Below are 16,608 nucleotides of genomic sequence, written 5' to 3'. Positions count from 1 at the left end.
AAGCTGCAAAATAGCCTCAAATGTGCTAAACAACCCAAGGACACCCGAGATCCGCGTGTGACACCAGACCAGGGCGTCACATTTTTAAAGCAACCTGACTGCCAAAACGCCCCCAAAAAACAACAGAAAACAAATTTTACAGAAAACTGTGTCACAAAACGTGAACAGTGCTGTAAAGTTGTCATTAAAGAGCATTTCTTGAACTCGTGCTCAGCTAACTGGCACACAGGCCCATGTATAAGGTTACAAGGCCACAGCCGGTCAGGTCTGGTCTCATATGATACACTTTTGGCCAGAACTTCAAAGAGGCCTTTCTCTGCACCCAAGTCTTGAATTATTTGATTGCAAATACTGTAGATGGCTACTTTTGTGGATTGGGGATTTTTTAAAGCCCTGGGTTGGATGTAATAGGCTGCATAGCATATACACATTTTACAAGTCCTAACTGTTGCCTGAACATCAATGATGATAATGAATCAATCTTAATTAGTCAGTCTCAATGAAAATAATCTAAAAAATGAATTGACCTTTTTACAATGTTTATTTCCAAGTCTGCCTCAAAACAATACTCACATGTTATATGTACATTTCGAAGGTTGTGGGCCAAATGTTTCCTAATGTGACCAGATGGGGGGGCGGGGATGATCCAGATAAAAAAATGCATTCCAAAAGGCTACATTAAAGAAATAGATCAAAATAATAATAAAAATACTTGGAATCGCCCAAAAGATAACGCCTAAACCTGTGGGATTTGTCTCATTTTTTACAGTGTATTCTCGCTCAGAATTTCACTCCAGTGTGGAGAGGATTGAAAGCTAGAGGGACTTATAACTATTTATGTTATGTACATATGAGTTCTATACAAATCTGACTTGAGAAACAGTTTGACCTCAGAGATGTATTCACATGTATTTGTTTGATGTTAAATTTGTATTGCGTCTTTCTAGTCGTTTCATTGTCCAAAGCAATTGTAAACTGCATGTCATCATTCATGCATTTACACACATTCACACACTGGTGGCAGAGTCCACATACATAGTGCTGCCTGCACATCGGGACCAATTTGGGATTCAGTTTTACAAGAGCACATCCTCCGTAATCTTTATTGCGATAAGAACACATGCAACACAACTTTCTGATGACGCTGTATCTTCTGAAGAATCAACCCACATCACTCACTGTCAAACGGACCAGATCAGCGGATGGTTTACAGTCTCAGGATGACAGAATTGTTCCAGCACTTCCTGTAAAAGTGAGACAATACTGCACAAAGTTAAACACGTTGTCACGGTATCTAGTTTTGTCTTGGGCATTCAGAATCATTAATAGCACCCTCACTTCCCTTGGTGAGTTACCCATCTATAGACCGTGATCTGCAACAGAAATACGTGTGTGTGTGTGTGCATTTGCATACTTGGTTTATTCATAGACACCTCTCCCCGCTTAGTGTCACGTTTGTCAATGTCAGCCGCTCATCCTAAGCCCTCCTCTTCTCAACACTTCATTAGTAACCCTAGCAACACATGGGTACACACACACACACACACACACACACACTTGCACATATGTGCTCATGCACACACATGCATGTCTCTGCACATAGCAGTAATAAAAATACTGAAGCTCCACGCCAGGTTCAAGCGTTATTACCACAAGTGCCCTTTTTTTAAGTCACAGTTATTTGGAGTTGACAAGTGTTGATGGAAAAACTGCTGACAAATAACAAGGATAGCTCTCTGCAGCTAACCAAACTGATGGGTGGGTTTATGGCAACACGAGGATATGGTGTCGCGTTAGAAACCCTGAGTTCAAAAGTTCAATTTAATTTACAGCAAACGATGTAGGAATGAATGATGATGAAGGAACATTACAAAATGTATGACATGACACTGTATGACAAGTATGACAGTGATACTGATACAGTGAACTTTTAATTACCTTCTTGATTCAATTATTTAACAAAAAAAGTTGTCACAAAAGTGATTTCTGAACAGTGTGCACATACATATGAAGGATTTCATGGAGCACCTGTAAATCTTTATCTTCAGCTTAGCCAAACTGTTGCAGAGTATACAAGTCCTTTGAATGCAATAATAATCATTTGACACAAAACCAAAGGCAATTTAGATTTTCTCATCTCCTAAGAGGATTCTTCATTGTTTTGTTCATTGTCAGGTCTCCCATTAACCATCCCACAGTACCCACTGAAGCCAGTGTATGCTAGCTGGGCGAAGCGGCTTATGAAGGAAACCCTTTAGCAGCTAAAGAGACGTATCTCTTTCGATGGAGTTGGTAGAGATTCAAAGGAAGTAAAAACGAAACAGTCAACATTGGATTAACTTTTGTCAGGGGGTAAAACACACAGCTCAAGAGGAATGCTAATATAGCTGAAATAATAACAAATTACAAATGTCTTCTTTTACAGCTTGTTCTGCTGCCCCCAAGTGGCCCAAACTATTAATCAATGCAGCTTTAAAAGATAAGGCTGATAAACTTCTATTTGTATTTTTTTATTGTCAACAATTCCAGTGATATGGCCGAAAGCAACAATGAAAAGATCCTGGCAAGTACTGCCTGCATAGCCAAGGCATGATAGAACTTTTTCCTCTATAAATGCACTGGTTGGCACGTTTGTTTATTACAAAAACAACAAGCGCGCTAGTTGGACTAAATGGCACATAAACTGTCCTGCTGCCATGAATCTATAAATACCTACCAAATGTGTATTAGGCCATAGCTAAAAATAGTTCTAAACAAATAAACCCAAATCTCCTCCGGTTTAATAAATACTTGCCGAAAACTCCCGTACCCTGTTATTTCAGTGCATTAATTAAAAGAAAACAAAACAGTGTTTTGTCTCGCAGAGGGAAGGGCACTGAGGGATGGACACACTATTGGCTGTGGTCTAGATAGCCTGACAGTAACAATATGTTAACCTAGTGATAACAACAACAAAAAAATGAGAGAAAGCCTTCATACATTGCAACATCTTTTACAAATCCCGCCACAGTTGGAATTGTAAAGGAAACCCAACCCATTCAAAGGGCGTCCCGGACAGTGCTAGTGGAACGCTGCTGCAGTGGGCAGCTCTCTCATCTCCTCCTGCCACTGGTTACAGTTGGGATCCCCTCTTACTTTAGGCGTCGTTGGAATCTGGACCCCGGTAAACGGGTTGACGCACCAGCACTCGCCCCGCTGGCCGTGGGTGGACATGTTGCACTAGAGAGAGAGAGAGAGAGAGAGAGAGGAGAAAAACACAAACTAGACACAACTAGAAAACACTGGAGGAAAAGAGGGAGGGGTAAAGATGCACAGTGGGAAATGAGGGGTGCGTTAATGAAGCATGGCCTATGGTGGCCTGAGATGCGTGTGTGTGTGTGTGTACTTGTGGATATCCTGGTGGTGGAGGGCTATTGGATGAGATTGAGGGCTATGGCTTGGGTGGGACCACACTCGCCCAATAACAGCCCATCCTCAGGTCATGCCCCTTACTCACAACCCATCCACATCCACACATGCCACCACAGACAATAACAAAAACACACACACAGCGGCATGCCAGTGGACCCCCCCCTCTACCCCCCTCCGCCCCGCTCCCCCCTCCACCCGCCTCTTCTCAGAAACGAGGTCGTAATTGAAGTGGACACAGTTTACGCCGCGCACACGGGGCGGCCGCGGAGGGGACGGCCAAAAGAATGAAGAGCTGGAGGGAAAAGAAAAGACTTTTCATTTTCTTCCTTGGATGAGAAAGAACAAAAAAAGTGACAGTTACAGTAATTACCCCGCGACAAGGAGGGACAACTCCAAAAGGGAGCCGAGTGTTGAGGAGGTACAGTGTTCCTCCCTGGGAACCGAGGACTCCGGTCCGAAACAATGCTGTTGTTTGTGACCAGTGATGAAAATTGGCTGAGAGGTTGAGAGCCCTGCCTTAGGAAACTGTGGCCTCTATTCAAATCTTCTTTTCTGCTCTACTATCCCCCGTAAGGAAACACTGGATATGTGACCTTGTTTGTCTTCCTCCATCCCAATTTCTATGGATGTGCAGAATTCAAATTCAGGCCCCCAGTCGGAAGCACAGTTCGTTCCTCCGCTTAACAAAAGTCTTCCCATGAAGAACGCCAAACTGTTTTTATTGCCTTGTAACCTTGAGCTCAGAGGCTTTTGCCTCATTCATGATGACAACATCTCAACGCACATTTGTGTGTCTGTGCGTCTGTTTGCGTGCCTGCAAGACCAAGAGAAGTGAGGAAGAGGGGGGGGGGGTGTAAAGAAAAAGGGGGCTTTGGGAGGGGAGTGGTGGCAGGTGGGGGGTTGGGAGGGGAGTGGTGGGGCGGAGGGGGGTGAGAGAGAGAATGAAAGAGAAGGGAGGGGAAATCCAAGGGAGAATCGAACAAAAAGGTGCACGGAACAGAATCCCCTATCCATCATTTAAAGAGAACGGTCAAGTAAACAGCAGTGTCGTTCATCAGTGTCCTTCCCACGGGGAGCAGGACAATGCTGCCGCACACTGCTCCCCGTGGGCCGAAACTCCGAAACACGCCACAACAAAAACAAAAAACTTAAATGAGTGATGTCACAGTGGGTGTTGTCCATCTGCCCTCCAAGGCGAAAGCTCTTCTGCCACAACAGTGATGAGGTGTGTCCAGGAATCTGACGAGCTTCTCTACGTTCATTGTGATGACAAATTAGCTCACTACGCATTTGATGCGGGGAAACCTCCATGCACGCTGAATAGATTGGCCTCACTCTACCTATTATTAGATGCTGTTAACAGGAACAGATTTATTTATTTGGCGGTGAATGCCGATGCTCGGCCTCATGTAATAAGGGGGAATGCACAAAGCTGCTTCATATGTAGGATTTATTTCGTCCAGAACTAAATGGGGTTAGATAGTAAGACTTTTGATTAGGTCACTCGTGTAACTACGTAACTAGTTATTACATTTGAGGTGTTCTGTCTTATTAGTGGTCATTCTGAACTGCACATCTATAAAAGACATTTTTGTGAGTAATGTGTCTTTATTTCCAAGAGTGTGTGACCTCAATCTGAAAATGTAGTTTTTTTATTGACAGTTACATTGCCTGTCCCGTTTGCAATGTTGTTCCAGCTGCCGTGTTCAGTTGAGTAACGTAGAAAAGGTAGAATGAAGAGGTAGAATGAGTAGTTGTGCGTCTATGGCTCACCTGTTTGAGGTTGTACAGGCCGTGTTTGTCACAGTTTGGGAGTTTCAGTACGTACAGGTCCTCCAGTGGGCCTCTGTTATCCTGAGAGGTGATTTTGGAGATCTCCTCCAAGACGCTGTCCAGCTCCTGCTGACATGCACTCTGAAGGACGAGCAGGGACAAAGTGATTGACACCCGCGCTAAATGGGACAATTGCCATTGAGCGTTTAGTCCAAAAGGTGTACAAATACATTTACAGGAGTAAAAGCACTTAACTTTCAACAAAAAGTGAAATAATAGATTCACCAGAAGACATTAAATGGAGTCGGTATAAGTTTTATGTGTGTGTTCTGTTCAATAAAAAGAAAGGAGAAATAAAATACGGCTGTGTGTCTTGTAAAAATGTCACAAATACACACATTTATAGCTAACATTTGTATGAGGGGCAAGAGGTAAGGCAACCGGAAAGTTCCGCCGGGACTGATGTGAGTCTCGTGGAGTGCAATGTGAGCGGCCAGACTCAGCAGGTGGTCACGGCCGCACACACACGTACATGCACCTACACAGGGTCCTACGCAGACACACACTAATGCAGACGCATGTTCGGAAATACAACGCACACTATTCCTGTTGCACGGACGGTCGCATAAACACTGGCCACGTATAGTATCCACGTGCACACACACACACACAAGCACGAGCACAGACTTTAGTGTAACACACAGCTATCAGTGTTTCAGGCTGCCGGTGGGATCAAAGGGGTCCGGTCTTGTGATTAGTTGGCTGAAGATGAGAGAGACGGACGAGAGGAGGCTCAGTGTGCCGTGAGCCTTATCGGACATTTGGCTGAAAAGTAGCACACTCCTTTTTTTCTCTCCGGCTCACTCTTTTAACACTTTCTCCTAGTCTGTGATTGCTCTCGCTCTCTCTCATTCATTCTCCCTCTCTGTCTCCCCGTCCGTCTTCACTCACGGCACCTTTCATGCTAATACGACAGCACAGGCACCAGCCAATCGGATCGCGTTCATGCTCACGTCTAAAGAGCGCGAAGCTCAAAAATAAAAGATGGGGGACCAAACTCTGTAGAATAAGGGGTCCCTGCTCCATCTCGCCATCAGTTTGGGGGACCTTGGCCTGAAAAACGATGCTTTGATGCTTTAGTGCCATGAGCACAAGCCTGACCTCCAGGCCTAACCGTTATAGATGAGTTGCTCAAAGGAAAACCAAAGAAGATAAAACAACAGCGAAGAGAGCAAATGTAGTGAATAAAAAGACCACCTTACATCAGGTGCAGGATTCCCTTCTTTTTGCACAGAAATCAACAATTTCTAAAAACGTTTAAAGGCTCATACAGTGACTATCGAGGAGAGGTATTCAGCCAGGAATGAATCGAATGCTCCAAATGGTCAGTCCGCCACTGAACCGGGTCGGAGATTCTGGTGTGTTTGGTGTCTGGAAGCTAATGTAGCATTGAGCCGCTAGCCTCAGGCAGACATGAGGAGCATTTTATAATCAATATCTGACTTTCTTCTAAATGTGCATCCCCGGGTCTTTAAAAAAACAAATCATTCAGTTAGAGCAGCTCCCTCTGCAACCCTGTCTCTGATAACATTCCCATATCTTCACTCATGTTTTCAGAAAATGACAATGACTTACATCACAATTTCCAATTAATTTCATGTGATTTCAGAGAAATATTAAGTCTCCAAAATGCTGCTTTTCATGAAAAAAGTTGCTTAGCTTGGTTTCTATGCTTATTGTGTTTTTTAATGGCTCAAATAAAGTGTTAAAAAGGGTTTAATAAGGCCAAAGATTGAGGAAAATAAGTAAAGAAAAGAAAACCTCTGTGCGAAAACAATAATATGAATGCGGTGGAGACTTTTAATTAACTGAAGCAAATGTGTTCGCATAATTAAGTAAATAAAGGCCACAAACGTGATAGAAACCAAGCTGACATCAAAATATTATGTCTACAGTATTTGACCTCACAAGAACAAGCGGAACAAAGTGCATCCATGCTGAAAACCAGATGCCCTGAAGCCGCTCACCCTGCCCAGCTGCACAACTTATTTTACCGCATTCTCTCCTTTGTTGCTTCTAATGATGTTGACAATGTTTTGCACCCTCCCGCTCATGAATTTTTTTGTTTTATGTTTTTTTCGGTGCTAGCGAGTGAGTTAAGTGAGGGAGAAAATGGGCAAATGCACATGGTTGTTTGCCAGGCTGAGACATATATGGGCCTCCACATGTGTCGCCCCCCCCCCCCCCCCCCCCTTCCCCTCCCCTCCCCTCTCCCCACCCACCTCTTCCCCCGGGGCCCAAGCTCATTTGCATGAGACAGAGAGAATATCTGTGTTTGTACGCCGCCCCATTTAACTGTTTTTACTTTTTGTAGTGCTGCGTTTTAGACTGTGAAATGTTGAGTGAGTGTTAAAGAATGGGGTGGGGGTTGGGGTGGGGTAGGGTGGAGGGGGTGTTCTTTAGACTGCATCAAACTGCCAACACACATTCCGCTGTGGAGGGCAAAACAACAACTTTACTTTCCAACAGGAAGATGCCGATTATCGAAACTTCGAAACTTCTTTCTTTTCATACATCATTGGAAAAGCGTCAATAAAAGCACAAAGCGCATTACCGCTTTAAAGCGGAACGCAATCATGATTTTCAAGTTGATATACGAGTATAAATATCTGTAGTCAAATTATTGTGCCATTTTATGAATAGCATTTCACATGGCTCCATTATCAGCATATCATCAACGTGGTTGCATCATGTCTTCTTATTTTAAAGGCTTATTCTATCAGGGCGATATTCTGAAATGTCATCGACAACAGCAACGAGTTGAGGGATTTAGGCAGGATGTCTTTGAGGGTGAGGTCAGGGCAAGTCACCCAGGCGATGAATGCAAAACCGACTGTGTGCACGTGCGTATGCCTGTTTGAGTGAAAGAGTGCCCAGAGGAGGGCACCACCGTACCAGTCAGTGGTGCTCGCACGGCACCTTGTTGACCCTCAGTCGCTGCTTCGCTTTGCAACGAACGCAGAACGTGAACACAAGCGATGCTGCTGCTGGAGGAAGCAAATCGTTTTTAGGGAGTTGAGTTTATGCTAAATCACCCTGCACTTAAATTTGATTTTAATATCTGCTGCTATGCCTGTAGAGGCCATGTATTCTAACGTATAGCCCATGCATGTGTCATTGGTGTCATAGTGCAGATATGTTTGGGTGTTGTATTTATATTTAGAAAAGTATCTTTCAGATCCAGACAACAAGGGTGGAAATCCATTTTGGCTGGAACCTCTTAAATGTTTCAATTCATCCCACAAGACGGTACAACAAACCTTTAATTAAAGAAGTGCAACTTCTAGATTCGGATCTAACCTGAAGCACTTTCTGGGTTCGAGGGTCCTCCAGTGGATTCTTCCTCATCTTGGTTTTGCGGTCGTTCAGGTGTTGTTTCATGGCGGACTCCTGCCAAACCCGAGCTTCTGGGGCAGGTCTTTTGGTAAGAGGACTCTCAGTTCCATGCATCTCTACAACAGAACAAAGACACGAGCTTAATCTGCGGCATCTGTAAGTGAACTCTGCCCAGGCCTTCCTGGAAAGGATAATCTATTCAAAGCCTTTGGTGTAGGTTCTGGTTCTAATCTCAGTGTAACATTTAATACTTCGGAGTTTCTCAGAAAAGCGTATTCTGAGTCTCTTGGTTCGAGCATTACGGTGTCTTGCTTTTTATGAAGTTAAGGGAAAGATGATCCACTCGCACACAAAACTACCTCAGCCTCTCTGCAGCTCTTTAAAACACTCACGCAAATCCGTCTGCATACGTTTATCTATTCCCTAATCACAAGCTGCTATTAAAAGCCAACATTTATCTAATAACAGGCCACTCACAAGTCATCTTAATCCTCAAATTAGACAATCATTCTATGTCCTTGAGGCATCCTGTGTCTCTCGTACCTCATTGAACTAATTCTACACTGGACAGTGAGGTGTTACAATGGCTATAATTACTATGGCGACAGTGAAGGGCCACATTTCACAGGCCTCCTCTAAGCGGGGTCACTCCGTGTGTTTCCTGCCAATGTTAGAAACAGCGTGTGTTCAGCATTAGTTGGGGACGGGAAAAACCACGACACGCCTGCAAGATAATCCAGAGCAGAGACACACGTAGGATTTCAAATTGATAGATAACATTGTACAGATCTTTACGAGCATAGTCATAGTGAGAACTGACATAATGAGATATTGCTGAGTAGGGAGTTGTAGGGAGTAGTTTTTTTTTTGTGGGGGGGAGGTTATATTTCTGCCAGAGGCTTGTGTGTGTGTGTGTGTGTGTGTGTGTGCGTCTGTAATTAGCGCTTAAAAAAACAGAAACAGAACCCTGAGGTTGTAAATCAGGCCTGAGAGGGACGCCCCCCCCCCCCCCCCCCCCCCCCCCGAATCCACAGAGCTCCTTCTACATGCTACGACTCCTTCTGCAATGGATATACGCGTTTGTCAATGCGCGTACGTCTTTAACGTGCACTCTGCCAGGTGTGAAATTATGTGCGGCTTCTAAATTAAAACAGATATTATTTTCTTCACATTAAACATTTACATTTTCTTATTGAATTTTGTCAATGTTATTTGAGAAGTCGTTGTCAGTATCAATGCGCTTTGGAGTCTTCCAAGCATTTGTCGCGCATGTAAGAATGAACTTCAGCAATGTGTTGGTAGACGTATTCTGAGCAACAAACATTTGTGTTATTAGCGCATTCATCACATACCAAATTATCATTATACTAAAAGACACATTCTTTCACTTGCAAATGTTAGATCGTTTAAAAAAAAATTGACGGCAGAAGTTTTCTTGAGTTGTTTCAATGATCTATGATCAACTAATGGTTATTACACATTAGTTATTGTGGTAAGGACACACTTGGTTCTTGTAGCAAACATCTTGAAGAGTCACGAATCCCTCCATCCGACATGATTTGCTCCTGCGGACTGTTTGTTCCGTGTTTGTAATCCCGTAAACTGAGAACGCCCCCTCCTGTTTAATGTAACTAAATGCATCTCTCCAAGAAATACAGCCGCAGATCTTTTATTATTGGAGGAAAATTCCTGTAAAAAAACAAACAGATGAAAGAAAAAGTGTTTCAAGCTGTGAGGACCAAGAATGTTTGAACAAAATATGAGCCACACAAATACACAATATATGTCACTCTGGATTTAAACGGTGGGTTGAGCGGACTTTGCTTTTCTTTCATGCCCAAAATCGACTGCATATCGAGTGATGGCCAAAAGTCATGAATTACAACCTCCAGCTGAGCACAGAAGCTTCAAATGATGACCCAACTTTTAAGACATCCAACAACATTAAAAGAATAATTATACATCAAACATATTCAAGAGAGAGAGATTGATTTAAAGATTGGATTTAACAGTCCGTTACTGTAAAAAAGGAAAAAAGAAAAGTGATTCTTCTGACTTCTTTCCCCTTAACTTTGCCAGAACACTGCTTTAACTTTTACTATTTGTTTAAAAAGGCAAAACTCAGTGGAGGCTAAACCTGATTTAACTATAGACGAGTTGTAAAGCTGCACTAGTTGTGCTAAACATGTTCTGGGAGGAGAAAGAAACACCCAATGCTTGTCTTGAGCCAACAGCTGTCACTTAAATGCGGTGTTGTTGATTCTGTCTTCAGCGCCATAGAAACTACCTGTCTTGGGCTGTTGGCTTGTACGCGTACTGCCTTTGAGCAATGCTTTCACAGTTCTCGTAGTGCAGAATGAGTAATGTCGGTCCAGAGTTCCTCAGCATTTCTGTATGTGCCCTGTTGTACTCAGTGGTCTAAAAAAATAGAAAGTGGCCTTACTTCGAACCTTTGTCAGTGTAACTGGGTCCTCTTAAGGATCGCCCGCCTCAAACACTTTGCAGCTGGAAAACAGACAAAAAGGGCAATTGAATGATGCAGAAGGTTTTGCGGAGCCAGAGATCAGCTTCAGACCCTTTATGGTCAGCTCCTTCTTTCGACGTGCGTCCGCGTGGTCTTCCTGTTTCATCCAAAACGAGTGAAGCTGCCTTTGTAGTTTCAGAGGAAAATTGTTGCCAATTGGAGCTCCTAAAGCGTCTGCAGACTTTAAAGACAATAGCTGCAGTGTAAGTTCACGGTGGATTTGTTTTACGAAATGTATGCCATCTACATAAGTGCTCCTATAGTGTCGATTGACACAACATGTCAAAGGTCCGGTGTTACATTACACACAACAATGTGGATTGTATTTCTTCATGTTATGTATTTTGTACATTTTACCTTTGTGAATACTATCAGTAAACAAAATGACCCTAGTTCAAATTTCATAATAATCCCTGTCGTGTACTCTCAGATCAGAGATTTTGGAATTTTAAAAAGTTAGTTTTCAGCTCTCCCCTCGCAGCACTTCTGGTTACAAAAAGCTACGGCCAAAATCATCACCTTAAAACTTCAATTATTGCTGCTGTGAATTTCTAAATTGTAAATATTTGTGTTTTGTGAAACACTTTGTAATGTTGTTACATAAATATATTTAGTATTATTCACCATTATTATTTTAATTTTAATGTGTTGATTATTTTGTATAAAGGAGCATACAATGACATTTTACACTGGTGATTGGAGTATACATGCCTTAAAATTGTACTGAATTAGAGTACTTGAGGGAATGTACTGATCTTCAAATTCTACCTCATCAATGTTGCAATCATATTACGCAACACATTTCCAACGTGTCCCATTTTAGGATTAGCACAAAGCAGGGAGGCCTTCCTATTAACATCTCTGAGGCAGTTTTCTCAGAATTGCAGGCAGCAACACGCCGCGCCCCCTCCCCCGAAAGCGATGTCTACCTCTCTTCCTCTGGCTGTGTGCACACACATCTACATAGAGTAATTAAAGACCTGAGTGCGAGTGACGGAGATGGAGCATGTCTCAGCAGAGGATTCCCTGCAGGGCAACAACAGCAGTCATGGACCAACGACAACCCGAGAACACGACGGAGACAGATGCAGAGGCATGCGCAAGGGAAGGGCAAACAAGGACAGCACAGCCCAGTGGTTTCCTATTGCCTGGAGAAGTGTGGGTGTGGGGGATGTGGGGGGGGGGGGTCATCGGTAGAGGATTGGAGGTTTGTGTAGTTTAAATAGCAGCGGATACACAAATGCCATTTTGCATAGAGCTCTAGCAACCGCAAGAACAATACTGGATATGACAGATTGTGTCCTCAAAAGCTTGTCTCATATTATATCTAAACATGCAAACTAAGGTATGTCTAAAGTTAAGAGGTTAACAAATAAAAACACTTTAAAGTTTAACCCTGACAACATCGATATAACGCTTACTTACTGCCTTGGAGACTGAAATTGTAAAACTCAGTTTAGTCCAATGTGATTCTTTTATGTACTGGACTGAGTTTATAGAATATATACAGGCTATTTTAGTGCTTTCAGCCCAAAAGAAACTCAAGACCAATGTCCTCCAGAACTCCTAATCCTCCAGATAATCCTTGGACCTGTGAGCAATTTCCTTTATTTAATGAATGACCATGAAGTCATTGCCATTGTGTAATTCAAATACATCTTATTTTATAAGCCAGTTGCCATTAAATCCCTTTCATAGCTCTGCTAGTGACGGACTTGTGGGGAAATATAAGTATCTGGTCTCAACTTCACTGAACACAGGATTGTGCTGAACAAAGAGTACACGTTACTAAACTGACCTTCACTTGCGACACAGTGCATGTTGACTTATTGATGGCTAATACAAATATTGTTTTACAGTGATGCATCCATGTCACTGATACATGCTCCACCATTGCAATTGACTCCCTGAGATTCCTGATGAAAATTCCTAACCACCTGCGTTGACTTTGTTCCTCATGTGAAAGTCTGTGAGCTCATCAAATACATTCTTCACGACCCAGCGATGATTATAAAGAAAAAAAGAGCTTGATTGGAAAATTATGTTGCACCTGTTGCCACGACGTCTGAAACGTTCCCAACACGATTCCACAGAGCATGTGTGCTGTGTCTCCTCTATATTTACAGCCTGTTATTTACTTACAAACTTACAAAATGCAATCGGTTGAGCGTTGGACATTTTTTAAAGTGAATTAAATCACTCTCAGGTATCACAAACGACATACTATCAAAATAGGTCCGTCCCAACAGGAGAGCAGTGAGGGTACGTGAGTGGCAGACGTGGTGTGGGTTCACCAAGGAGACGCAGCTTGTTTGTGCTCACAGATGTGGGCCTGTCGCTGCCTGCCAAACCTATCGCATGTGTCGACATTCATCTTCACAAATCAATCGTTGCGCTTTGACCCTAACAATTAATGTGGGAAAAACGAAGCTTGACATTTCTGAGCAACGCACTTTGGGTATGTGTGAGTTTGATGTATTTCTTTCTGCATGTTTTCGGTCATTTGTTTCTATTTTGAGGTCAGCGTACAGCTGCTGAGGGTTATTTTCGGGTAAATGGTTCAATTTGTTCCCAGGTATGATGGCAGGTCAGAACTTGCTGGCTTGGTGAGCCTGGCACACACACACGCAATATTAACATGCTACACTCTCTGATGAAGAGCCTACTGGACGGCTTTGTAACAAAAACACAGCACCAACTTGGCAGTGGACGACTCAATCAATCTGAAAAATCATACCGTACTAAAATCACTTCATGGTGTGGCTGCACTGTAATAGAAATTTGGAGTTTTATGATCCACAAATTAACTTTTGAAGTAACACTTGCCGCAAACAAAGGCTTGATTTGCGAGAAACCAACAACTGCTTCCACTCTCAAAGAGAACATGTTCTCTGTTCATCCTTTCATGACGGGATCTGAACATCTGAAGCTGATTGAAGGCAGAAGTAATGTCTCCCGTGTCTTCTTACATACCCTGCTATTTATTTGTGTGTGGATTCCAGATCTTTTTTTGGTTTTATTCCTTTATGTCTACGGTACGTCTTGATTTCTTATTGAATGTCTGGATGTCATTTCCACCTGTGAAATATCCTTTGAAAAACCTCAGTTATTGTTGAATAATGACACCGACTGGAACTTACTTTTTTGTGTATGAGAACCTATGATATATGATAAGATACACTCTAAAAAATTTCACCGTAAATTAACGGTATTTTACTAGCAGCAAGGACGCCAGGAATTTACCGTTTTTTACGGTATAATACAGTAAATGGTTTTTACACTGTTACAGTAAAATGGATTACTGTATGTTACCGTAAACCAATTTTACTGTGAATTAACTGCCATTTACTGTCAGTCGACGCTAGTAACTTACTGTTTTATTTACAGTGCCCTACCGTAATATACGGTATGTTGTCATATATTGGATTACAGTTTGTTACCATACGATTACTGTTTTTGTGTTATAAATACCAGAATGTTACCGTTTACTTATAACCGCATACTTTTGCATTTAATTCCCCACAAATTAAAGAAAGACAACCAAATGAATTTCGGTCATAGTGATTGGAGTTTATTAGATCCCTTTAAGACAAAAATGTTAGGCATTTGTAACCAAGAACAAAACATAAAATATGCTGCATGTATACAATAATAAAAAAAATGAATCATAAAATTATTAGGAACAAGGTAAACTAACTGCAACAATACGCAATGGAACACTTTCAATTGAACACAGCAAACGGCTGGCGTCCTTAATCCAGAGCCTCTGTAAAACAAACCAAAATAGAATATTGAGAAACAATGTCATTGGAAAATATTAAAATTAAAAAGATGAGGAAGACAACAAGATGTAAGGAAAGAGAATGTTAATCATGCTAGGCAAATAACACTTACCAACGTTATTTGGAGAGACAAGGCAATGAGAAACTCCTCCGATGTTGAACTGCAAAGGTGTTCTGGATGAACTGAGATTACGCGTCTGACGTCACGTTCAGGAGCAGTCGGTCACGATTGACACTCAAATGACTTTTAGGCAATGAACACTTTGAATAATAAAAATATTCATAATCTTTACATTCCAGCCACTGAAATGACAGCAAAAGTGACGCATGGGATAGGGAGGGTGTGCTGTGAAGCGCAAGGTCGGTGGTTTGAATCCTGGGTCCTCCCTATGCCAAGTCGAAGTGTCCAAGAGCAAGACACCTAACCCCCAAATACTCCACATAAAATTATGTCAAACCATGGGAGTTTTGGATAAAAGTGACAGCTGCATGTATAGTAATGTCCTGTAAGTCAAAGTCATAATTGTATCTCATGAGATACTATCTCATTATGATGACTTACAGGACATGTTTTTTAGTGGCTGACATGGGCTTCCATACATTAACCTACAACAGATTTAGATGGATTGTGATTCACTGCACTTTCCAGCTCCCATCTTCCCTCCCAGAACTTACCATTTGTAGCCTGCTGGTCCGGACTTGTCGTCACATCCAAGTCCACCTGTTGTCCACATCGTCCTAAACCGTGGATGAGCTGCTGCAAAGGTAATTCAGAGTCCGTGCCGGGGTAGCACCTCAGGGCACCGGAGCACCTCGGCGTGTAGACACCACAGAGCTCCCCTTCCAGCCGGGCACACACGGGACAGCAGCCACAGCCCGGCTCCCTCACTATTTCTGGACATGCCGGAGTGACTGTTGGACATGCGGCTTGACGCTCCGCGGTACAACTTGGGCACCGGAAGGCCAAGTTCCCAAGTAAGATTCCAGGTAATGCAAAGTATGCAAAGAGCAACCCGGAAGTGAAATACATGGACATTCTGTATCCTTTCAAGGTTAATTAGAGACCACTGGAAGTCAAAATGACTCTTGGAAGGTAAAAGTGTCCACCTCAGTGGCCCAAAAGTCAACTGTGGTTGTGTAAACATTGTGATGCCACTGACAGGGTCCTATCTGCTGTCGTATTACAGCGGTACTGTGAATCAGGAACAAGGGGGAGAAAATCCCCAAAATTCTAAATCTTCATGACTGGTTTTGGTTAGTTTGGTAGGTCAAAAAATTGTAGCGAAGAATAATTCTTTCCCAGCATTGACAAGCAACCGGGCAGGTTATGTTCCCACGTTGGATGATGATGTTATTCCTGTAACAAAATTTGATGACTTTCCCAGAAAATATTTGGTTTTTCCGCTCCCCCCTGTGTTTTGGCAGCATAGTCCAGCAATCTACATGTTGACACCTACATGCTTGTAACTCGGTATAGAAGCTCACGTCCAAGTGTCTCGGGCTAAAAAACGTATGCTTTTGAACGCTTATCAGCTGTTTTGCCACATGAGAGAAAACTCAACTTTGTGTTTAGCACTATGGGCCTTTTTCTCTCTTTTCTTTACGGAAAAACAGCTGATCTGTTTTGGATTTGAAAACCTGCCCGGTGTCTGGCACACAGTCTTGAGAAGGATTAGCAGCTCATCCTTCTTCTTCTTCTTCTTGGCTCTCCAACTCATGACT

The 16,608-nt window shown here is 42.6% G+C and overlaps 1 protein-coding gene and 1 long non-coding RNA gene across 2 annotated transcripts; both read right to left on the bottom strand.

Annotated features, from left to right (window-relative positions):
- Nucleotides 1-1,906: 1,906 nt before the first annotated feature.
- igfbp2b (insulin-like growth factor binding protein 2b) lies at nucleotides 1,907-16,021 on the bottom strand. Its single transcript, XM_040201924.2, has 4 exons — nucleotides 15,562-16,021; nucleotides 8,545-8,696; nucleotides 5,185-5,325; nucleotides 1,907-3,219 (listed from the first exon to the last, which is right to left on the bottom strand). Exons 1-4 carry the CDS (start codon nucleotides 15,920-15,922, stop codon nucleotides 3,061-3,063), a joined length of 813 nt encoding a protein of 270 aa, XP_040057858.2. The 5' UTR covers nucleotides 15,923-16,021; the 3' UTR covers nucleotides 1,907-3,060.
- On the bottom strand, nucleotides 14,657-15,555 carry LOC144388722 (uncharacterized). The gene is made up of 2 exons (XR_013452946.1): nucleotides 14,999-15,555; nucleotides 14,657-14,870 (listed from the first exon to the last, which is right to left on the bottom strand). It is a non-coding gene; the product is annotated as an uncharacterized LOC144388722 (long non-coding RNA).
- Nucleotides 16,022-16,608: the final 587 nt, after the last annotated feature.

The sequence above is a fragment of the Gasterosteus aculeatus genome, chromosome 16, assembly GCF_964276395.1.
Source record: "Gasterosteus aculeatus chromosome 16, fGasAcu3.hap1.1, whole genome shotgun sequence".
NCBI lineage: Eukaryota > Metazoa > Chordata > Actinopteri > Perciformes > Gasterosteidae > Gasterosteus > Gasterosteus aculeatus.
This window is presented reverse-complemented; position numbering and strand designations above follow the sequence as displayed.

Excerpts from the sequence above, each read along its gene's own strand:
- igfbp2b (XM_040201924.2), bottom strand. The coding sequence starts at position 15,922 with ATGTCCATGTATTTCACTTCCGGGTTGCTCTTTGCATACTTTGCATTA. Across the intron at positions 5,326-8,544 it reads GAACCCAGAAAGTGCTTCAG|AGTGCATGTCAGCAGGAGCT; the intron begins GTTAGATCCGAA and ends CTCGTCCTTCAG. Across the intron at positions 3,220-5,184 it reads GCCTGTACAACCTCAAACAG|TGCAACATGTCCACCCACGG; the intron begins GTGAGCCATAGA and ends CTCTCTCTCTAG.